Raw genomic sequence first — 24013 nt, 5'->3', positions numbered from 1 at the left:
AAAGTTATTGTGTCTACAAAATAGGGGATAGATTTATATCATTTTTATTTATTTATTTATTTTTTTACTATTAATAGCGGCGATCTGCAATTTTTATCGTGACTGCAATATTATGGTGGACACATAAACCACTTTTGACACATTTTTGGGACGACTGACAATTATACAGCTATCAGTGCTATAAAAATGCACTGATTACTGTATAAATGTCACTGGTAGGGAAAGGGTTAACACTAGGTGGTGATCAAGGGGTTAACTGTGTTCCCTGACTGTGTTCTAACTGTAGGGGGAGGGGACTGACTAGAGGGAACTCGCCATCTGTCTCGCCTCTCAGAACAGGGATTTGTCACACACGTCCCCAAACCTATGACTATTTTTAAAGTGGTTCTGCACCTTTAAAAAAAATATTAAAAGTCAGCAGCTACAAATATTGCAGCTGCTGACTTTTAATAAATTGACACTTACCTGTCCCAGGGTCCAGCGATGTCAGCGGCAGATGACGAGCGATCACTCGTCTCTCTGCTGCCCCCGCCACCATCCTCTGTCAGGGAATCGGGAAGTGAAGCATTGCGGCTTCACTGCCCGGTTCCCTACTGCGCATGCGCGAGTCGCGCTGCACGTCTCTGCTGGTCCCCGCTGTGTCCTGGGAACTGTGTTTCCCAGAACACAACGGGGGGGGCGCATCTGCAGCGGTCTGCGGGGGTCTTGTCCCGGAAGTAGGTGCAGATACCTGGGGGGAGAGGGATCAGATGAGCGGAACTTCCACTTCAGGGTGGAGGACCGCTTTAATACTGGAGATATATATATATATATATATATATATATATATATATATATATATATATAATAGAAATATCTCTCTCTCTCTCTCTAGCTATATATGTAATGTATATGTTTAGTTGTGCTCCTAAGTTTACATACCCTGGCAGAATTTATTCATTCATACTCTCTGAAAAAATATATATACACACACCCACACAGTTGTGCTCATAAGTTTACATTACCGAGTTCCATTTCAGAGACTATGAATGATAACACAAGAATATTCTTTTCATAACATGCACACAAGTTGACACAAAGGGGTATGAATGACTATTACAGGTAACCATCCTCACATGTGATCTGGTTGCTTGTAATTAGTTTGTGTACATAAAAGGTCAGTGAGTTTCTGCACTCCTGACAGACCCTTGCATCTTTCATCCAGTGCTACACTGATGTTTCTGGATTCTGAGTCATGAGAAAAGCAAAAGAATTGTCAAAGGATTTGTGGGAAAAGGTAGTTGAACTGTACAAAACAGGAAAGGGATATAAAAAGATGTGTGTACGTATATGTATGAGTACACCTGATTAACATTTTAGAAACTATTTTATTATATCTTTTCATGTGACAACACTGAAGAAATGACACTTTGCTACAATGTAAAGTAGTGAGTGTACAGCTTGTATAACAGTGTAAATTTGCTGTCCCCTCAAAATAACTCAACACACAGCCATTAATGTCTAAACCGCTGGCAACAAAAGTGAGTACACCCCTAAGTGAAAATGTGCAAATTGGGCCCATTAAACCATCTACCCCCCCCCCCCCCCCCAGGTGTCATGTGACTCATTAATGTTAAGGTCTCAGGTGTGAATGGGGAGCAGGTGTGTTACATTTGTTGTTATCACTCTCTTACTGGTCACTGGAAGTTCAACATGGCACCTCATGGCAAAGAACTCTCTGAGGATCTGAAAAGAATTGTTGCTCTACATAAAGATGGCCTAGGCTATAAGAAAATTGCCAAGACCTTGAAACTGAGCTGCAGCAGGGAGGCCAAGACAATACAGGACAGATTCTGCTCAGAACAGGCCTCGCCATGGTCGACCAAAGAAGTTGAATGCACATGCTCAAAGTCATATCCAGAGGTTGTCTTTGGGAAATAGATGTATGAGTGCTGCCAGCATTGCTGCAGAGGTTGAAGAGGGTGGGGGTGGGGAGGTCAGCCTGTCAATGGTCAGACCATGCGCCGCACACTGCATCAAATTGGTCAGCATGGCTGTAATCCCAGAAGGAAGACTCCTCTAAAGATGAAGCACAAGAAAGCCTGCAGTTTGCTGAAGACAAGCAGGCTAAGGATAGGGATTACTGGAACCATGTCCTGTGGTCTGAGGAGACCAAAATAAACTTATTTGGTTCAGATGGTGTCAAGCGTGTGTGGCGGCAACCAGGTGAGGAGTACAAAGACAAGTGTGTCTTGCCTACAGTCAAGCATGGTGGTGGGAGTGTCATGGTCTGGGACTGCATAAGTGCTGTCGACACTGGGGAGTTACAGTTTGAGGGAACCATGAATGTCAACATGTACTGTGATATACTGAAGCAGAGCATGATCCCCTCCCTTCGGAAACTGGACCGCAGGGCAGTATTCCAACATAACAACCCCAAACATACTTAAAGAAGCTGAGGGTAAAGGTGATGGACTGGCCAAGCATGTCTCCAAACCTAAACCCTATTGAGCATCTATGGGGCATCCTCAAATGGCAGATGGAGGAGCGCAAGGTCTCTAACATCCACCAGCTCAGTGACGTCATCATGGAGGGAGTGGAAGAGGACTCCAGTGGCAACCTGTGAAGCTCTAGTGACTGCCATGCCCAAGAGGGTTAAGGCAAATAATGTCGGCCACATTAAATATTGACATTTTGGGCCCAATTTGGACATTTTCACTTAGGGGTGTACTCGCTTTTGTTGCCAGCAGTTTAGACATTAATGGCTGTGTGTTGAGTTATTTTGAGAGAACTGCAAACATACACGGTTATACAAGCTGTACATTCACTACTTTACATTGTAGCAAAGTGTAATTTCTTCAGTGTTGTCACATGAAAAGATATAATAAAATATTTTCAAAAATGTGAGGGGTGTACTCACTTTTGTGAGATACTGTGTGTGTGTGTGTGTGTGTGTGTGTGTGTGTGTGTGTATGTATGTATATATGTATGTATATATATATCTCTAATATACTGATCTCAACTGTTTCGTCCACTGCATGTCACAGATGTAAAAACACTTAAAACTGTCACCTCTCTCTTCCTAACACCTATGCTTACTAACCTGTGTAGTAAACATGTAGACACTGTACTTGCCTATTTTTAAGCCAGCATGGCTGCAAGGGAGAGAAGAGCGAGCTGACAATGAATGGGCCATTGAAGCCTATGGGTGGCATCACTGATTCAAGCTGATTTACTAGATGTTGTCGCAACGCTTTCTCCTCTCCCCTGCAGCATGGCTGGCTGACATGGGAGTTCACGTGACCAGGCCGGAGTGGTCTGAAAATAGGCACATACAATTTTATGTTTCTTACCCAGGTTAGTAAGCATAGGTGTTAAAAGTCGAGAAATGGACAGTTTTAAAAGTAGTTGGGGTTAAGCAGTAATTCCACTGTAAAATTATGGTAAAAAATGCTGTGTTTTTTTTTTACTGATTTAAAATTACGGTAGATGCATTATTGTCTGTGGAACCTTGCTAACTGTTGAGTAAAGAGCAACAATACAGTGATGAGTACAGAGCAGTAAAACAATAATACAATTTTTTACATTTAAGTGCAGTAATTTACACTTTTTTTTTTTCTCATTCATTTATAATTTTGCAGGGAAATATAACAATGGTTTGAGTGTTGTAAGTTATTTCATAAAGTTTCTTCTTCCTCAAAAATAATGTCTATTTGTAAGATGTGCTGTTCTTATTTCAGTCCAATTCTGGATTGCAGTGTATGATTGATGCGGGTAGATGATATTGCAGATGTGTTGGTTGTGTGATGCATAGGCAGGCTTTTTGGGCTTGCGTCAATGGCATCAGCTTAACATCCATTTGACAACCTCCTGAGACCATTCAGAATTCTTGGGCAGTGCGTTTGACCTGCAGCTATTCCTCTGTCCTGGAATTTAACTGCTTCAAGTTTTGCACCCTGTGTATTATTATTCAGGATTTATATAGCGCCAACAGTTTGCGCAGCGCTTTACAATATGAGGGCAGACAGTACACTTGCAATACAAATCAATACAGGAGGGATCAGAGGGCCCTGCTCGTTAGAGCTTACAATCTAGAAGTGTAGGAATGCATTACTTGTTTAAAGCAAACCAAAGCCAATTGACACAGGCCACAACTCTGTTTTGTGATGAAACAAAAATGTAGTGATACAGTGGATAGGGTTTAAGCATGAAGCATGTTATGAACACCATTGTATATTTTATACATATGCGGTCATATAGGTTTGTTTAGTATGTGTTGTATTAATGGTGCCACAAAGAACAATGCTCTTTTTTTTATATTAAATTGTGTGAAAAGTTTTTTTCTTTTTGTACATAGTATTGACTGCAGTCCATAATCGATCTCAGCTTATTGTCTCAAACAAGCTTTGCGCTCAGTACTATAGAACAAAGAATGCTAAACGTGCGAGTTTACTTCAGGTTATAAAGACTACAGGGCAGCAAATCAGATTTGCTTGAAAGACAATAATGCCCTCTTGTGGTAGAAGTACTAGAAGTTTTTTCATGTGCTGTGTTTTGTGGTGCAGTTTTTCCACTTCTTTCATAACTAGATGCTTATCAATGTTTTATTAAATACTGGCTGTTAATCATCACTGAATATACCACACTAGACTGTCAAAACCTATATTTGTCACTTTGTTGTTTTAGTCATTTTTGGTTATATAAAATTGAGCCCTGACGTGGCTCCCCAAATCATTACAGAACTGGACAATTCTGCATTTCATTTGGAAATCAAGGTCTCGGAGTCTGTAAAAAGAGTGGAAAGGCACAGAATCCAATTTGCATGAGGTCAAGTGTGAAGTTTCCAGAAGCAATGATGATTTGGGGAGCCATGTCATTTGCTGTTTTTTGTCCACTGTGTTTTATCAAGTCCAAAATCAGCACAGCCCTCTGCCAGGAAATTCTAGAGCACTTCAAGCTTCTCTCTGACCTGCTTTATGGAGCTGCTGATTTAATTTTTCAGCAGGACTTGGCACCTGCCCACAATGCCAAAAGTACCAATACCCGGTTTAATGATCATGGTATCACTATGCTTGATTAATCAGCAAACTCGTCTGACCTAAACCCCATAGAACATCTGTGGGGTATTGTCAAGCGGAAGCTGATAGACACCAGAAGAAGGCCGCCATCAAAACAACCTGGGCTTGCATAACACCACAGCAGTGCCACAGTCTGATCACCTCCATGCCACACCATATTGATGCAGTAATTCATGCAAAAGGAGCCCCCACCAAATATTGCGTGCACACTATACTGTACATGGATGTGCTTTTCAGTAAGCCAACATTTCTATATTAAAAATCCTTTTGTTTATTGATTGGTGTAATATTCTAATTTTCTCAGATACTGAAGTTTGGTTTTTCACCAGCTGTAAGCCGTACTCATCAAAATGAAAAGACAAAAGCTTGAAATATATCATATGTAATGCATCTATATGAAGTATGAGTTTCACTTTTTGAATAGAATTACTGAAATAATTTTTTTGATATTCTAGTTTTATGAGATGCACCTGTAGCCTCCTTTATTCAGTAATGATTTTTGGCTAGAAATAATTTTTTCAAAGTTACTCAGGCTGGTATCTAGGTAAAATGTTTTTTTTTTTTTTTTTTTCAATGACAGACAGGAGATCCTTCTTAATTCAAAAGATTAATATGGTTAGTAAAATCAAAATGTACCTTAACGATTGATATAAAGAATGGTAGGTCCACTATAAATGAAGGCTTTTAGTGGCTTAAACCTCAGCAAGTATTGTCTTGCATTTTTTAGTTTGTCTTTGCTGCCATTTGTTAACTAACATACTAGTGCAGGGCTCAAAATTTCATGTTCTGAGCTACTAGCCAGGCCATAAATGTTACTCGCCGCCAGCTGCCCCACCCAACCCCTATCATGCCCCATCCCTAATTCCACCCCTAAACACGCCCAAATTATCTCATGAAATTACACTTAAATGTTTTATGCAGAATTAGGTTAAAAAAAAAAATATTAACTTCATCAATGCAACCTCATCAGTGCTCATCAATGCAGCCTGACCAGTGCTCATCAATGCAGCCTGACCAGTGCTCATCAATGCAGCATAACCAGAGGCCATCAATGCAACATGACTTGTGCCCATTAAGGCATAGGTATGAGTCAGACATCATATTTATGCCTCCAATTACCCCCCCCCCCCCCCAATCCAGCACATCTATGCTCCCAATCCCCCTTCCCCTTCCTACCATTCTCCTGCAGTCACGAGGATGCACGCAGAGGGGACCGAAGTGCGCGCTCTGTGGACGGTGGGGATGTGCGGCAGGTGGGAGGCAGAGAGGGGTGGTCCTAGGCGGCTGACTGCTCATATCGAAATGGCCACGCTGCGAGGCTCGCAGTGTGGCGGGGGGTACTGGCAATACATTTCTGGGGCAGCACAGCTGTCCATACTTGCCCTCCTCATTTTTTTACTTGCCAAATGCGAGCAGGCGAGCACAAATTTCAAGGGCTGTACTAGTGTATAAAATGTGACAATTCAAAAGAATGCTTTGATTCTGGAATACACATTATTTTTATATGGTGTAATGAGGTGTATGATCACAGAGAAGGCATGGTTATAATGTCACACTGGCAAATCAGATAAAATACTTCTGAGATTGAATGAGGCTAGCAAGTAAATCCAGCTGTTTCACTTACATTTAAACAGAACTACCAGTGCATTGTATCACAAAGTATTAAATGGATATACTTTGGCAATAGATTTTCTAAGGTTGTTGTGTATTCTATGTACAACCCTAATTCCAAAAAATTGGGGACGCTGTGTAAAATCCACATAAAACAGAATGCGATGATTTACAAATCTCATAAAGCCATATTTTGAAATTGATGGCAGCAACACATCTCAAAAAAATTAGGAGAGGGCAACAAAAAGCTGGCAAAGTGGCACTAACGATGAAGAGCTGGAAGAATGTTTTGCAACTAATTAGTTTAAATGGTCTGTTAATAAACTCCCATGGCTTCCAGTACCACCTCTATGCTGATTACACAAAAATCTCTCTCTTCTCCTTGCCTCACTCCTTCAGTCTCCTCTTGCATTACTAACTTGCTAACTGACATATCAACATGGATGTCCCACCACTTGCTCAAACTCAATCTTTCTAAAACTGAGCTCATAATTTTTCCTCTTCTCTATGCGAATCCCTCCACTGGCTTCCCATTGCCCAACAAATGAAATTGAAAACACTAACAATAACATGCAAAGCCATTCACAATTCTGCCCCAAGCTACATAACCAATCTTATCTCCAAATATCACCAAAACCATCCTCTGCTTGCCCCAAGACATTCTGCTCTCTAGCTCCCTTGTGTCCTCCTCCCATGCTCATCTCCAGGACTTCTCCAGAGCCTCCCTATCCTCTGGAACTCACTACCCCAATCTCTCCGGCTATCTCCTACTCTGTCCACTTTTAGGCGATCCCTGAAAACTCATCTCTTCAGTGTGGCCGATCCTGCCTCCAGCTAACAACCAAATCTACTACTCCATCCCCTAATCAGTTCATCCCTCACAGTCACTACCTTTTTGTTTCACCAGCCCCTCCCTCTTAGATTGTAAGCTCGCAGGAGCAGGCTTCCTCTAAACCTCTTGTTTTGAATTGTAATGTTGGTGTAGTGTCTCCCTACATTGTAAAGTGCAGCGCAAACTGTAGGTGCTATATAAATCCTGTATAATAATAATTATTGGTAACATGATTGGGTATAAAAAGGTCATCTTAGAAAGTCAGAGTGTCTCAGAAGTAAAGATGGGCAGAGGGTCACCAGTCTGTGAAAAGCTGTGTCTAAGAATTGTCGAACCGTTTCAGAATAATGTTCCTCAATGTAAAATTGCAAAGACTTTCAATATATCATCTACAGTATATAATATATATATATATATATATATATATATATATATATATATATATATATATATATATATATATATATATATATATATATATAATATCATGATTCTGAGAATCTGGAGAAATCGCTGTGGACAAGGGACAAGGCCTAAATGCAGTATTGGATACCCATTTTCTTCCATTTTCTTATTCCAGGTCCCTTTTGCGTTTTTCAATACACATTTGATCCATTGAACTTGAAGTCTATGGAACCAAAAACCAAAAAAGAATCCCTGGCCCTTTCCATAAAATGCACAGATGTGAACTACATCCATAGGAAACCATGTTAGATGGACTGTAGTGTGTTTTTTTACAAAACTGAAAACGCACTAAAACATGCATAGGTGTGTACCAGGCCTAAAAACAGATGTGATTCTGTGATATCACTTGCTGGGGTCAGGGAAACTTGCAAAAAGTACTGTCTTTGAAGATGGTTCACTGTGCCATCCAAAAATACAAGGTATAGCTCCATCGTGCAAAGAAGAAGCCATATCGAACATAACCCAGAAACACTGCTGTATTTGGACTAAAGACCATTTAAAATGGCTTGTTGCAAAGTGGAAAACGGTTCTGGGGTGCGAGGAATCTAAATTTGATTTTTTTTAGCAACCACTGGTGCTGTGTCCTCCAGACTAAAAAGGAGAGGGACCTTCCAGCTTGTTATTGGCACTCAGTTCAAAAGCCTGCATCTCTGATGGTGGTGCATCAGCGTGTATGGAATGGGCAGCTTGCACATCTGAAGGTACCATAAATGCTGAAAGCTGTATCTAGATTTTAGAGCAGCATATGCTCCCATTCAAATGACATCTTTTTCAGGGAAGTCCTTGCATATTTTAGGATGATAATGCTAAACCACATACTGTATCTATGACAAAAGCATGGCTAATAGAAGAGTCTAGGTGCTTAACTGGCCTGCCTGCAGTCCAGACCTTTCACTAAATGAAAATATTTGGTACATCTTGAAACTAAACCTACAACAAAGAAGACCCAGAACTGTTGAGCAGTTAAAATACTATATCGGGCAAGAATGGGACAGCATTGCTCTCCCAAAACTCCAGCCACTGGTCTCCTCGGTTCCCAAATGTTCAGAGTGTTAAGAGGGGATTCTGCAAAGTGGTAAGCATGGCACAGTCCTCATATTTGAGACATGTTGCTACCATCAATTTCAAAATTACTTTATTTTTCTCCTAAATGGTACATTGTATCAATGTTTAAACATTTGGTATGTTTTTTTCTATTGTGAATAAAATATGAGCTTTGCAAATCACTGCATTCTGTTTTTATTTATATTTTACACTGTGTCCCAACTTTTTTGGAACTGGGGTTGTAAACTTTTTTGGAACTGGGGTTGTAAACTTTTTTTAAATCCTGCTCTTTTATAAATGGTCTATAGTTGACACCATAAAATCATGGAAATGGCTGACTTTGATTTTAAGTATAATAAAGGCCTGCTCGACCACTACCATACAGATTGAGATAAGGAGATTGTAACCGACTCTGGTACTTGCAAAGAGTATGTCCATTGTATAAACTTCCCTTGATCGGTAAGAGTACAATCCAAGATTCCATAGCTCACCCAGTCTGTCGGGACACAGTCTAGGGTGGGGCTAAACATCAACTGTTTATTGAAACACAGGCACAAAGAGATATACACTCTGGAACAATACCCTCCTCTGTATAATGACACAGGGTGGGGTAAACTGTACATTCAGTAACATGAGACACAGGTATATTCAAACTTTTCAACAAATAATTCAATCAGTAACTGGGCCCCCTGGACAACCTCACCAGCAGGAAGGGCTGTTCGAGAACCCCCCCTAGCAACTAATAGCTGACAGATTTCATTAACCCTTAAGCTAATCCACATAAACATATAACATCCCACAATAGTTTTCTACCAAGGTGGAATGGACCTAATACTAGCAGACAGACAGAAACAATAGGTGACGCAATTAGCAATCAACCATGGGAAAGACGTAGCAGAAAAACACATAACACCGTAATAGACTATATGAGGAGACCTACTTACAATAAACACATTACAAACCCCACCCACCTCAGACTATCTGGTAAGAAGTCTACAGCAGTCTGAGACAAACTCTTACAATATTCCAGCAGTCTGAAAAAGTGGAATTCATTTATCTTCATTGATTTCTTAAGGAATATTGTTGATAAATATTACTGTCCCATGTGAAGGAGCCTCTCCAACTTTCAACACAAACCATACATTTGACCCAAAATAACTGGGGTAAAACAAAATGCTGAGTCTGGGGAATAGTACATCTAGGAGGGGCAAGGAGAGCTGCTAAGGAGGGTATGTGTGGTTGTACTTTGTGTCTGGTTAGGGCAGACCAGACTGGGCTTCTTGGTTACCCTGTGCCCCTAAAAGACATAGGATACCTTGCACATAAGAGCTGAAAAAGGAGTTTCCTGACCTCTCTAAGTAAAGCTGGGTTCCACGGGCCCCCCCACCAAAAATGCCTTCCATTACAGAGATTACGGTATGTAAAACTCTGAAAGTGGGCTTGTTTATAACTAACAAACTAGGTTCTGTCAGTCACAGAAGCAAAAAGACCTTATTAGTAGCTTGATTGTTTTTGGACTGTACTCAGATGCACAGGGGCAGGGTTTGCTTGGTTGAAATATAACAAAAGAACTGTATACAGTGCTCCCAAGACTTTTCCTAATGTCCCACAAGCACACCACCGCAGTGTGAAATGTCACACTAAAAGGAATGGGAGGCCGTTTTCAGGCACACCTCAGTGTGAAAGGGGTCTTAAAGTGACCCTAAACAATATCTTTATTCTCCAAGAATAATCCATACACATTCACTATTTAATGGCCCTGCAATCTAATTATCAGACAACTGTTTCTCACTGTTTTTTTTTGCCTTGTAATGTTCTTTGTGAGCTTCTGAATGTCTTCCTTTTTTTTCCTCACTTTCATCTGGTTGGAACGAGCAGTGCACATTGGTTGCGATCATGTGCACACCTTGCATAACCATGTCACCTTGCTGTACTTTGGTGACTTGAGAATAAAGGTTTATGTCATGTTCTTTTCGAAACTGCCACAATGATTGTGAACTTTGTGCGTAGTTATTGCTGCCTGCACATTATTATTTAATTATCCTACTTGTTTTAGAGGTTTTGTGTTTGCATCTGCGTTATTTGAGAGAACTGTGAGCTGTTTGAAAGAATCTTCTTTTTGTATACTGGGATGTCTCTAAGCTGAGATGTCTTTGCCATTCATTGCCGGTTTGGCATAGATTGTGTATCCTGCATTTCAACAGCAAGTCTCTGTCTTAGTACTTGTCAATTCCTCCAGTGCACTAAGGATATGGTGAGACGATTTGGTTGCAGTGTCATGGGTGCTTCTGTGAGCAGCTACAGGGCTTGTAATCCACGCAGAAGGACATGGCTGAAGGGGGCAGCAAGAGAGGTGATTTGACATTTTGCTTCATCTGTTGATTGTATGATTGTAGCAATGTTCTATAAACTCCTATAAATCTGTTCTGAGGTTTTTCTGGAATTGCGATCTTCTTTTCTTTTATCTTTTAATGTGTCTGGTGTGTGAGGTCTGTAAGTTTAACTTGTATTTGAACACAGAGTATTGTTATGTTTGTTTTATGGACATATTATAAGCATATTTTTTTTATACTGGTGTTTTTAGATCAGACCGCTGCCTTCAAAAACATGAAGTTCCTAGGTCTGAACTCCAGGCAGATGTAAAACCACCATTCAGTATTGAATTGGAAACATTTTATGACGAGTAGCAGTATTTGCTTTTTTTGAAAAATTTGTGTATACTGGTATTCAAAATGCTGTGAATTTCATATGATCTACAGTATGCCACCGGTTGCTAATCTCTATAGTTCACGTTTGAAGTACAGCTATAGAGTACATTTTGTGATCTTTGAGAACGGAATAGATCTTCACCTATATAACAGGGGTCTAGGTATCACCTTATCACAAAGTCAAACTTTTACTATTAATCCAGGAATATGTAATTATGTGTGTACTTGCGTGTAAATGTACAACTTCTTCTGGCTTTGGCAGATTATACTTTCATATTCAGAAAAATAATTCACTTTAGATTTTTCAGGTTTCTATAAGGGCCTTTTCACACGGGCATTTTGATCAGGTCTGCCTGTCGGTGTTTCAGGTGGACCTGATCACATGTTCCATGCAGCCCTATGGACAGGCGGGTGTGAAAATAAACTTGTGTCCATCCAGGTCCAAAAAAAGAAAAACCAAGAAGGTCCTTATTTTTCCTGATCTAAATGTGACCGATGTAAACAGACAGCAGAGTCCATTTACATCCAGCTGCCCATAGAGCTGTCACTGGCCTGCCCTTGTCCACCAGGCACAGATGTAAAGAAAACTGACATCTGTCCTGCTCTGCTTGGATTCAGCAGGGCATTTGCTTATGGATCCCTTGCTCATCAGAGCAGACTCTGCTCCATGTGAAAGGACCCCAGTGTGTACTGCATTTCTTTTTTTTTTTTGTGGAAAGTGGCTCTCATGGCTCTTTCAACAGACATGCACATTACAAGTAGCCCATTTCATTTTTGCTATGCCCAACTAACTACTTTGTGACATTGCTGAGGCACACAGATACAGAAGCATAGAGTCAGTTTACTGAGGAGGTCAATAATTAGGTCTTCAGCTGCAAATGAACTTGCAAAATGCAACAAAAATGTTCTTATTCCCCACTGTTAACTTTGAAATGAATAGAAGCATTCAGTGAAAATGAACAGCCTTTAGTGTATTCACTGAATAAAACATCAAGGCTTCCTGTTAATGCTGTCCAGTCACTGAAACAAGCAGTCAGAAATGGGAACATTTAACTTTTGGAAATGTATGCTGAATCTGTCCGTCCATTATATCAAATCGAGCCAATAATTTTAACATTGCCTGCACATTGATGATGCAAATATTTATGGTGAAAGTGTAGGGAGAAATTCTCAGGAATTGTGTATGTCATCTGTTGGTTGATATTTGTACAGTAAATTGAAATTATTATACTGGAGTACAGCGTTAGTGTTGAAGGTTTGACTTTTCTTTATTAATGAGGTATTGTGATGAATCAAAAAAAATGTCCACTACTCCGCATCTAAACTAAACGGGCAACATAAGTCCCAATACTTCTTCATGAGCCATTTATCCTAATACTGTAGGGTTGGGGGTGAGCACAGACGCAGTATGGCATTTTACTTGTTTCCAGTAAAGTTAATGTGACACAAAACTCTGGTTTAAAAAACAACAACTCTCTTCTAGTGTGATAATCTATTTTGTATTCTTATAGTGGTTGTAACGTCTAAACATTTTTACTTTTTATTTTTTTTATTTTTTTTTTTAAAGCGTTTACCGTATATACTCGAGTATAGGCCGACCCGAATATAAGCCGAGGCCCCCAATTTACCCCCAAAAAAACTGGCAAACTTATTGACTCGTGTATAAGCCGAGGGTGAGACATGCCTGTCCATCCCTGTGTGTGTGTCCGTCCATCCCTGTGTGTCCGTCCATCCCTGTGTGTCCGTCCATCCCTGTGTGTCCGTCCATCCATCCCTGTGTGTGTGTGTCTCCATCCATCCATCCATCCATCCCTGTGTGTGTGTGTCTCCATCCATCCATCCATCCCTGTGTGTGTGTGTATCCATCCATCCCTGTGTGTGTGTGTCTCCATCCATGTGTGTGTGTGTGTGTGTGTGTGTGTGTGTGTGTGTGTGTGTGTGTGTGTCCAGCCTACCTGTGTCCCGAGCCTCCGTCCCGTGCCTTGCCTCCTTGCCTCCGTCCCGTGCCATGCCTTGCCTCCGTCCCGTGTCGTGCCTTGCCTTGCCTCCGTCCCGTCCCGTGCCGTGCCTTGCCTCCGTCCCGTGCCCTCTTCGTCGGCGCCTCGGCGGCCATTGTAAAATTCAAAAGCCGCGCCTCTGCCTTCGCCTGTGATAGGCGGAACACTGAATTTCCCAGCAGCCTGTGTTCCGCCTATCACGGACATCGTATCATCCTCGTCCGTAGTACGAGGATGATACGATGTCCGTGATAGGCGGAACACAGGCTGCTGGGAAATTCAGTGTTCCGCCTATCACAGGCGAAGGCGGCGCCGGAGGCGCGGCTTTTGAATTATAGAATGGCCGCTGTCTGTCTGCTCGACACGCTGATCGAGCGGGCAGACAGCGATGACTCGAGTATAAGCCGAGGGGGGCACTTTCAGCCTCAAAAAAGAGGCTGAAAATCTCGGCTTATACTCGAGTATATACGGTAACCCAAAACAATAAAAATAAAGGTCCTGTTTTTTTAAAGCAAGTTATACAGCACAGTGCTTGTGCTGTGTCATTTGGCCCCCTGTAACACCTAAAAAACCTGGCTGATCCTGCCTGGTTCTGCCCTTCCCTCTGTAAACTGACCACGGTATATCATGGGTGCTGAGCCCTGACACCATGGTCAGTTTACATGCCTCCATCTTCCACAGCCCTGCTCTGTCTCTTGTGTCTTCTCCCTCCCCCTTCCTGTCTGTGAGCTCTGTGTCCATGCTTGCCCCCTCCCCTTCTGCTGCTCAAATTAGGGTACAGTTTACACTATCCTCTTGGTTGACAAATCTAATATCCCCCTGTGACTGTGCTGTATAAAAAAATGCATCTATATATCTTGTTTACAGAGCGCAGATCGGCGATCGCATGACCCACCGTCTTTCTCCTCTCTCACAGACAGCTTGCAGCGGGCGGGTCCGCCTCTCTCCTCCTCCTGTCCTGAATGATGTCAGCAGGGGATCCTCGGTCCCGCCTGCTGCAGCTGTGATGCGAGAGAGGAGAAAGACGATGGCTCACGTGATCACCGATCTGTGCTCTGGAAACAAGTTATATAGCTGCATTTTTTATAAAGCACAGTTACAGGGGGACGTTAGATTCCTTAGCCAAGAGGATAATGTATGTTGTACCCTGTGGGTTAAGAAACACCTTACAGTGATTTTAAAGTCTTATTTTTCACAAAAAAATAAATCAAACGTGTCATACTTTCCTGCCCTGTGCAGTGGTTTTGCATAGAGCAGCCCAGATCCTCCTTTTCTCGGGTCCCTCTTTGGCTCTCCTGGCCCCTCCTTCCTGCTGAGTGCCCCAACAGCAAGCGGCTTGCTATGGGGGCACTTGAGCGGAGCCACAGCTCCATGTGTTCATTCAGACATGGAGCCACGGCCGGGCCCCACCCCCTTTCTCTCCTATTGGCTAAGCTCTCATTCACACCAGGCTCTTCTGAATGCCTTTCTCCTGACAATAGAAAAGCAGCCTAAAAAAACACGCCTAAAGCCATGTTTTAGATGTGTTCAGGTGCATCAAGCATTTAGCTTTCGCTTTATTGGCCAAAATATTATTTCTCTATTGAATTCACACTTTGGGCAGGGTTTTTTTTTTGCCCAAATGTTCCTCTCCACAACACTTAGAGACATTTAGAACAGCATTTTACAGATGCTGTGTGCATGAGGATGAATTTATTCATTAAGGATCTTTTGGGAACTTTCTGAGGTTTCTATTCTTCTTGTTGGAGATGGTCTCTGACTTTTTCTCCCTCTGATCACATTGCTATCAGTACTGGAAGTGAGGAGAAACCTTATTGGTGCAACCCTCTCCAAAACTTTCTCAGTAATGATGAGCCCATTGACTTGATCAAAATGTCCCTTTTTATGTCAGCTTTGTCTGTATCTTGCCGGAATCTCTCTATGCAAAGGTCTACAGCTGTTTTTTTTCCAACTGTTATGAGGAAATAGGCTCAACCTGATCAAACGCAATGTAACTTACCTGTTCAGGTGGGAGGTTGGCCTAGAAATGGTCAACCTGATAGTTTTATTTTCTTTGCTCTTTATAAAGTCCAACATTGGCAATATGTTCGCAGCGACCCCCCCACCTGGATGCGTGGACAATTTTCAATTTTGGTTTAGACCTTTTCTGCAATCCTGGGAAGATAGCGAGCCAGCGAAAGGTCTAAGATTCAGACATGGCAAGCTCTTGGCTTAGAACTGAGTGATCAAACACTGCTGATCACTCAGCTCTGTCTTCAGACCGTAGAGAACCGGTAACGGTCAGTCATTGGAGCGCTGGGCTGTGGAGGAGGAAGGAGCACCTGTCTCCGTCTCCCAGCAGCTCGTTGAGAGGCTGATCACTGGCGGTCCAGGCATTTGGGTGCATCCTGACCACATGGTCTGGATCTTTTCAGAGCCTGGACCAGCTCTTTAGCCTGCTGTTGGCTGAAATTGGGTCACAGGAGTGCAGAACGATCTAAACTCCTGTGATCTAAAGGAGAGGAGCCACTGGATTACAGCCGCTGTGTGGATCGGCCTGATCAGTGGAGTGCTCATGCGCCATTCTCGGCACATCATACTACTGTTCCTCATTTTTTTATTTTTTAACAAACTTTGAGATGTCACACACAGTAAGTTCAATTGGCAGCTGCGTGGTGCAAGGTGGTGGATTGGCACACACCGCGCTGCATTGAAAAAGAAATGCACGCAGTACTTTTTTTTTTTTTTCTCCAGCGCACACTACTTGCATACCACCACAGTGCAGTGCTGTGAACCGGGCCTTTAAGGAGTCAAGGAATTTTGCCTTGTCATGTGGTGGGACAGCGCTGGAATAGCTGCCCAACACAATCTAAACCCATCTAGTATGAATGGGCCCTTAGTATTTATTTTTAGGGAGAGCACTGCACTATTCATTTTTATTTATTTTTTCCTATTTGAATGGCATGTTGTGCTGGCAGTTATAAGTTTATAGTATGCGTTACAGGACTGATAGAGTAGGGATGCATAGTTTTTCATTTTTGTTAATTTTTACTAAAAGTACACTTTTAAATGTATTTCTTGGCTAATATAGGACCACCCTTTAACTTTGTAGAATCTAGTAGCATTATTACACCATGCAAGTGAAAAGTACTTAAAGTGATAACTAGTATTGCTTGGATTATGATAATTTAATACTGCTTCCTTTTGTTTGTATTTTGGCATATCATCTAATAAATATATTTTGATCCTTGCAGGTGCTACAAAACATTCTAGAAACTGAGAATGAGTACTCCAAGGAGATCCAGAATTTGTTATCCAATTACCTTCGTCATTTACAATCCAGTGAAAAGTAAGATTTCTGACCTTTGACCTTTGAGTAAAAAAATATTGTTTAATGCGATCATTGTTTCATTTTACTAGCTTTGTTGCATATTGGATTAAAAGTCTAAATTAAATTGAGTTTTACCTATTTAAAACTACTATAAACTGACCATACACCATACAATCTAATTGTAGAATCGCCTTCAGATCTAACAATTTAATATAAGGGTTTTCACAACTGCATTCAAATTTGAATAGTTTGCTTATGTTCTCCTTTACATTACATCAGGGGTTGACAAATTTGCTTGGAATCTAGGAGCCAGCTTAAAAAGTTAGGAGCCAGGTCCGTGACGGCGATCCGGACCTGTCCCTGGCCTGACATGGAGACGAGTGAGGGGAAGATAGCAGCGCCGTCGCCGCCCCCCCCGTCTCCAAGTCATTGCCCATAGCTCTTAGAGGGACATTTTTTTTTTTTTCAAATGACAATTTTTTTTTCAATTGCATTTTAGTGTAAATATGAGATCCGAGGTCTCTCTGACCCCAGATCTCATATTTAAGAGGACCTGTCATGCTTTTTCTATTACAAGGGATTTTTACATTCCTTGTAATAAGAATAAAAGTGACAAAACATTTTTTTTAAAAGAACAGTGGGAAAAAAAAAAGTTAAAATAAGCAGGAAATTAATAATTTTTAAACGCGCCCTGTCCTGCCCGCATATAAAATCGGTGTTCGAACCACACATAGGAGGTAGCGCCGTGATCGGTAGAGCGAGAGCAATAATTCTAGCCCCAGACCTCCTCTGTAACTCAAAACGTACAACCTGTAGAATTTTTTTAAACGTCGCCTATGGAGATTTTAAAGGGTAAAAGTTTGTCGCCATTCCATGAGCGGGTGCAATTTTGAAGCGTGACATGTTGGGTATCAATTTACTCGGCGTAACATTATCTTTCACAATATAAAAAATAATTGGGCTAACTTTACTGTTGTCTTATTTTTTTATTAACTAAATTATTTTTCCCAACAAAAGTGCGCTTGTAAGTCCGCTGCACAAATACGGTGTGACAGACAGTATTGCAACAACCACCATTTTATTCTCTAGGGTGTTAGAATAAAAAATATATACAGTGGTGTGAAAAAGTGTTTGCCCCCTTCCTCATTTCCTGTTCCTTTGCATGTTTGTCACACTTAAGTGTTTCGGAACATCAAACCAATTTAAACATTAGTCAAGGACAACACAAGTAAACACAAAATGCAATTTGTAAATGAAGGTGTTTATTATTAAAAGGTGAAAAAAAATCCAAACCATCATGGCCCTGTGTGAAAAAGTGATTGCCCCCCTTGTTAAAACATACTATAACTGTGGTTGTCCACACCTGAGTTCAATTTCTCTAGCCACACCCAGGCCTGATTATTGCCAAACCTGTTCACAATCAAGGCATCACTTAAATAGGAGCTGCTTGACACAGTAAGGTCCACCAGAAGATCCTTAAAAGCTACACATCATGCCGAGACCCAAAGAAATTCAGGAACAATTGAGAAAGAAAGTAATTGAGATCTATCAGTCTGGAAAGGGTTATAAAGCCATTTCCAAAGCTTTGGGAATCCAGCGAACCACAGTGAGAGCCATTATCCACAAATGGCGAAGACATGGAACAGTGGTGAATCTTCCCAGGAGTGGCCGGCCGCCCAAAATTACCCCAAGAGCGCAGCGACGACTCATCCAAGAGGTCACAAAAGACCCCACAACAACGTCCAAGGAACTGCAGGCCTCACTTGCATCAGTTAAGGTCAGCGTTCATGCCTCCACCATCAGGAAAAGACTGGGCAAAAATAGCCTGCATGGCAGAGTTCCAAGGAGAAAACCACTGCTGAGCAAAAAGAACATCAAAGCTTGTCTCAATTTCTCCACAACACATCTTGATGATCCCCAAGACTTTTGGGACAACATTCTGTGGACCGATGAGACAAAAGTGGAACTCTTTGGAAGGTGTGTGTCCAAGTATATCTGGCGTAGAAGGAACACTGCATTTCATAAAAAGAACATTATACCAACAGTAAAATATGGTGGTGGTAATGTGATGGTCTGGGGCTGTTTTGCTGCTTCAGGACCTGGAAGACTTGCCGTGATAAAAGGAACTATGAATTCTGCTGTCTACCAAGAGATCCTGAAGGAGAATGTCCGACCATCTGTTTGTGTACTCAAGTTGAAACGAACTTGGGTTCTGCAGCAGGACAATGATCCTAAACACACCAGCAAGTCCACCACCGAATGGCTGAAGAAAAACAAAATGAAGACTTTGGAGTGGCCTAGCCAAAGTCCTGACCTGAATCCTATTGAGATGTTGTGGTATGACCTTAAAAAGGCCGTTCATGCTCGAAAACCCTCTAATGTAACTAAATTAGGACAATTCTGCAAAGATGAGTGGGCCAAAATTCCTCCAGGACGCTGTAAAAGCCTCATTGCACGTTATCGCAAACGCTTGGTTGCAGTTGTTGCTGCTAAGGGTGGCCCAACCAGTTATTAGGTTTAGGGGGCAATCACTTTTTCACACAGGGCCATGATGGTTTGGATTTTTTTCACCTTTAATAATAAACACCTTCATTTACAAATTGTATTTTGTGTTTACTTGTGTTGTCCTTGACTATTGTTTAAATTGGTTTGATGTTCCGAAACACTTAAGTGTGACAAACATGCAAAGGAACAGGAAATGAGGAAGGGGGCAAACACTTTTTCACACCACTGTATAATGTTTAGGGGGTTCTAAATAAAGGGAAGAAGAGGCAGGTAATATAAAACAGTCATTAGCATTGCTGGTTTGTCATACCAACGGCGACCACAAGAGGGCGCCAGATTCCATAAGGAATCATAGGACCGCAGAAGGCCTCAAAGCCGCGGCCTCCACAGAGACAGGATACCCCCAGCTGTGCTGCCCCAGGCGCGAGGTCGCTATTTCTAGTCGCCAATGCGACCTGGCGCCCGGGTTTTGTCGAGCCCTGCATTACATAGCTTTGGGAAAATTTAAAGTAGGTTGTAGAAAAATTAAACAGTCATATTGTAGTGTGTATGCTCAATCCCTTTAGACATTTCTCCTCCGTTTAACCCCCTAGGCTCAGGTTTGTTTAATCACTGCTTTAATGTTGGTACTCTTATGCAAGTGATAACCAGTTACTTATTAGGAATCTACACTTAGATTGAAACGTGTGTAAGGCCTCCATTTGCTTACATGCTGAAACAATATCTGGGCTCATTGATTGAAGCTGGTGAAACAAGCATTATCTGTACTGCACAGCAAAAACGAATCCGATGTTTGGATTGCATTGGCCATTACAAACAGTTAAAATGTATTTTTACTTTTGCATAAAAATTGAGATAACACTTTATATTTGCTACACATTCTCATTCACATTGCATAACCAAAAAAAAAGTCTGCTTACGTCTTAATCTTTTTTTTTTGAAAACTCCACAACTGAAGTTTTCTTCTGGGACTGGAGAGTTGATGTTTACCATAATTAACCTGGCCTGTGCTATTTTGGAAGATTTAATTATCAGTTGTAAACTAGAATTGAACACCTCCTTATCAGCTTCCGCTCATTTGAAATTGTTCAGACTATCTTGCAGTGTGAACATAGTCCTGTCCAAACACGCACCTCGAAATTTAGGAAACATTGTTTTAAAAATTCATTTTGGTTATGCTGCGTGAATGGGGACACATAATAAACATATAGTGAATGTTCCACAAATTTGACTGCAAAAGTGGAAACAGACTTTTAAGTCAGTAGTTTCTTGATGTCAACTGGTAAAATGTTTGGTCCTCAGACTTCGCCATTGCAATTTCATTGGTCATAAATACCCCACAGTTTTTTAATCTCAGCCAAGACTTAAGCGCAGAGATTAATTTTATCAGTTTACAAACATTACCTATTACCTCCTTTGCACATTTCTTAACTTCATTATGTAAGATTAATTAATTCATTTTGCTTTTCATTGTTTATAACCCTAGAGTATGTTCCTGAGTGAATACTGTATAACTAGCTCTAAAGTATGCTTAATACATTTTCTTTGGTAATAAATTTGTGTACACATGTGTTTCTTTAAGGCTTAGTCCAACTAGTATATCTAACTTAATCGGAAACTTGGAGGAGATTTGCGCCTTCCAGCAGATGTTGGTCCAGTCTTTGGAAGAATGTACCAAGTAAGTTGCCACCCTCCCAAGTGTAGCTCAATAGTATGCATGCCAAGTTTAAGTAAACCAATTCCTAGATTCAATGGGAAAATGTGGGAGTTTGGTTTAGTTCCTAATGAAGGTTGCAGTTGTCTAAATGGATTTTGGGGAATAATGTACCACTAGATATAAAAAACAACCTTTCTATTTCCAGTGATCTTCAAAATCTTCATGACCATTTTTTTAAAGCTTTGGTATGCACTGGTTTACTCAATAATGACTTTTAACTGCTTACAAATTAAAATTATTTTTACAAGTTTTTTTTTTTATAGCACATATATGGGTGTTTTTTTCTTCTATTTATCCTTAATACAGGGAATTGTACATATGCATAGGTTTTCATATATCTCTCCATGCTGTATGGCACATATGCCTCAATGGCAGCTGAAGTTTTTGTGCTGTGGGTGCGTGTACTTCCAGCACATTGACTGAGCTGTTGTAGACAGCTCGTGGCGTGATTAAAATTGGGTGGCTGACTGAATGGACTTCTGATCATGTAGCCACTGTGACAGCCAATCACAGTAATCATGTGATCGTGAAGAGTGTCCCATCTCCCTTTTAAGACACACTTTAAAGGGATCATGGGAGGGCTTGGATGGGGTTGATATGAGGCATGAAGAAAAATACTCCCCTCACTACCTTGCTTATCAATAAAACAAAATTTAAAATCCCTACACATTAATAGAATTCTTATTACTCTATGGAGCCGCTCAAACACTCCTGTGGAATCATTATGAACACAAACTAATAACATACCATAGAGTGTAGCACTGTTAAGAAAATGTAACAACCCTTAATAAATGTCATATAAAAATAAAACCGTTCAATATATATTCTTAGTATAAACATGTTGCGCTAACCCTGAATTAATGTGAATAAGAATCCAATAACCTGATATATAAAACATTATGCAATCTAAAACAGAGTCCCAATTGTGACAAATATGTGAATGTAAGTCCAAGAAAAACTGTGAAATGATGGTTATTCACTCATGTAGGAGAAAGGTGATAACCATGGCTTGAAGACAGAGCAGGAATCCACTACCCAATAGAATCCAAAAAGGCTTACCAAAAAGCTATGATCTTCTTATGAGAAGGTGGTCAGACAACACCTGTTTGCCAGCCGGAGTTTCTGTGTTGTGTTATTTAAATGCAATTTTAATGTGAGTGTTCAGTCTTTGTTTTAATAAAGACTTGGTTTTATGGGTACACACTATGTGGATTTTGCTCTCCCTTTGGATACATATAATCCTCTGATGAAGAATTTAAAGAGGCACCCTAGGTGACGAGTGGCATCAATAATCTTATTAGAGAGAAAAAAATGGCCTTTAAAAATATAAAGCGGAGGGGGCATTATCCGCATTCCAACAGTACAAGGAATGCAATAAGTGTAAGAATTAAATTGGGGTGGCTAAAAAAGACCAGGAGAGACACATAGCAGAGGAGAGTAAAAAAAATCCAAAGGAATTCTTTAGATTTATTAAAGAGGAACTGCAGTTTGCTCAAATAATTAATAAAAAATATTTTGTAATAAAAACATCTTTGCCATTCTAAAGCTTCCCTCCAACCACTTTGCATGTTATTTTATATATACAGTACTCTGATTCTGTACTTGCCAAATATGCTGCAGAAATCTCCTTCAACCAATTCTGGCTGCATCCATTTTAACATAGGGCAGCTAAAGCTGCTGCCTGTTCACTTCCTGGCTTTACGCAGACACACAGTGGCATACCTCCAGCTTTGCAGCTCTCATTGGCCCTCTTATGACTCATTCCCCATCCCTTCCTGACATACTCTCACGAGAGAGAGAGGGGGAGCTGTGCATGATGTGATATGCCTAGGCTAATGACCAGACAAAGAGGAAGTGGGCTGTATAAGGTATTTACTGGCTGAAAAAAAGTGTTTTACTATCCATAATTAAAACAACAAGGGCAGAAGATTTAATAGATGGAAAGATGAAAAAATTACTGAAGGTCTGCTCTAAGACCCCATTCACACCTGAGCGTTTTGTAGCTTGAAGCCTGAAGCTACAAAACGCTAGAGGGGAAAAAATCTATTATTCTCAATGGAGATGGTTCACATCTCCAATCCATGTCGCCTGAAGCTCAAACAAGTTCTGAACCCTTTTTTGTTGCTCAAATTGAGCAGATTTGGGGCGTTTTTCCTCTTTTAACATTAGTGACCTTTTGCCCTGCACACGCGGTAAAAAATGCAGCGAATCGCGGTCAAAAACGCTGCAAAATCGTTGTAAATTTGCGCTATTTTCTGCTTGAAAACACTACACTCAGGTGTGAATGCAGCCTTACAGTAAAAAAGCAAAATCAGAGCACATTGCCCACATAGAAGACAATGATGGGAGGATGGTTACAGATAACACAGAGAAGGCAGCTGTACTAAATTATTTTTTCTCCTCGGTTTTTACACAGAAAAAGGAGGGGTGTACTGACTGACAATGACAGAATTGTTAGTAACACTTTACATGATATACCCTCATGGCTAACAGAGGCAGGAGTCAAGTTAAGACTAGATAAGCTTAACACAAATAAATCACCAGAACTAGATGGCTTACACCTGAGAGTCCTCAAAGAGCTCAGTCAGGTTATATCTAGACCATTGTTCCTAATCTTTACGGACAGCATACTGACAGGAAATGTACGAGCTGATTGGAGAAAAGCCAATGTGGTACCAGTATTCATAAAAGGGCATAGACATATTCCGGGGAGCTATAGGCCGGTCAACCCAGCATCAATAGTAGGTCAATTATTTGAGGGGATAAG

General features: G+C 41.0%; 1 protein-coding gene across 1 annotated transcript in view; it reads left to right on the top strand.

Annotated features, from left to right (window-relative positions):
- Window positions 1-24013, top strand: part of ARHGEF7 (Rho guanine nucleotide exchange factor 7) — a 217660-nt gene that overhangs the window by 88442 nt on the left and 105205 nt on the right. The window contains 2 exon segments of the mRNA XM_077482884.1: window positions 16948-17042; window positions 21112-21207. Of these exon segments, the coding sequence (XP_077339010.1) occupies window positions 16948-17042; window positions 21112-21207 (191 nt within the window).

The sequence above is a fragment of the Lithobates pipiens genome, unplaced genomic scaffold (assembly GCF_037356315.1).
Source record: "Lithobates pipiens isolate NorthernLeopardFrog02 unplaced genomic scaffold, aLitPip1_a1.2 Scaffold_16, whole genome shotgun sequence".
Lineage (NCBI taxonomy): Eukaryota > Metazoa > Chordata > Amphibia > Anura > Ranidae > Lithobates > Lithobates pipiens.
The sequence above is the reverse complement of the archived record's forward strand: the minus strand, read 5'-3'. Positions and strand labels throughout refer to the sequence as shown.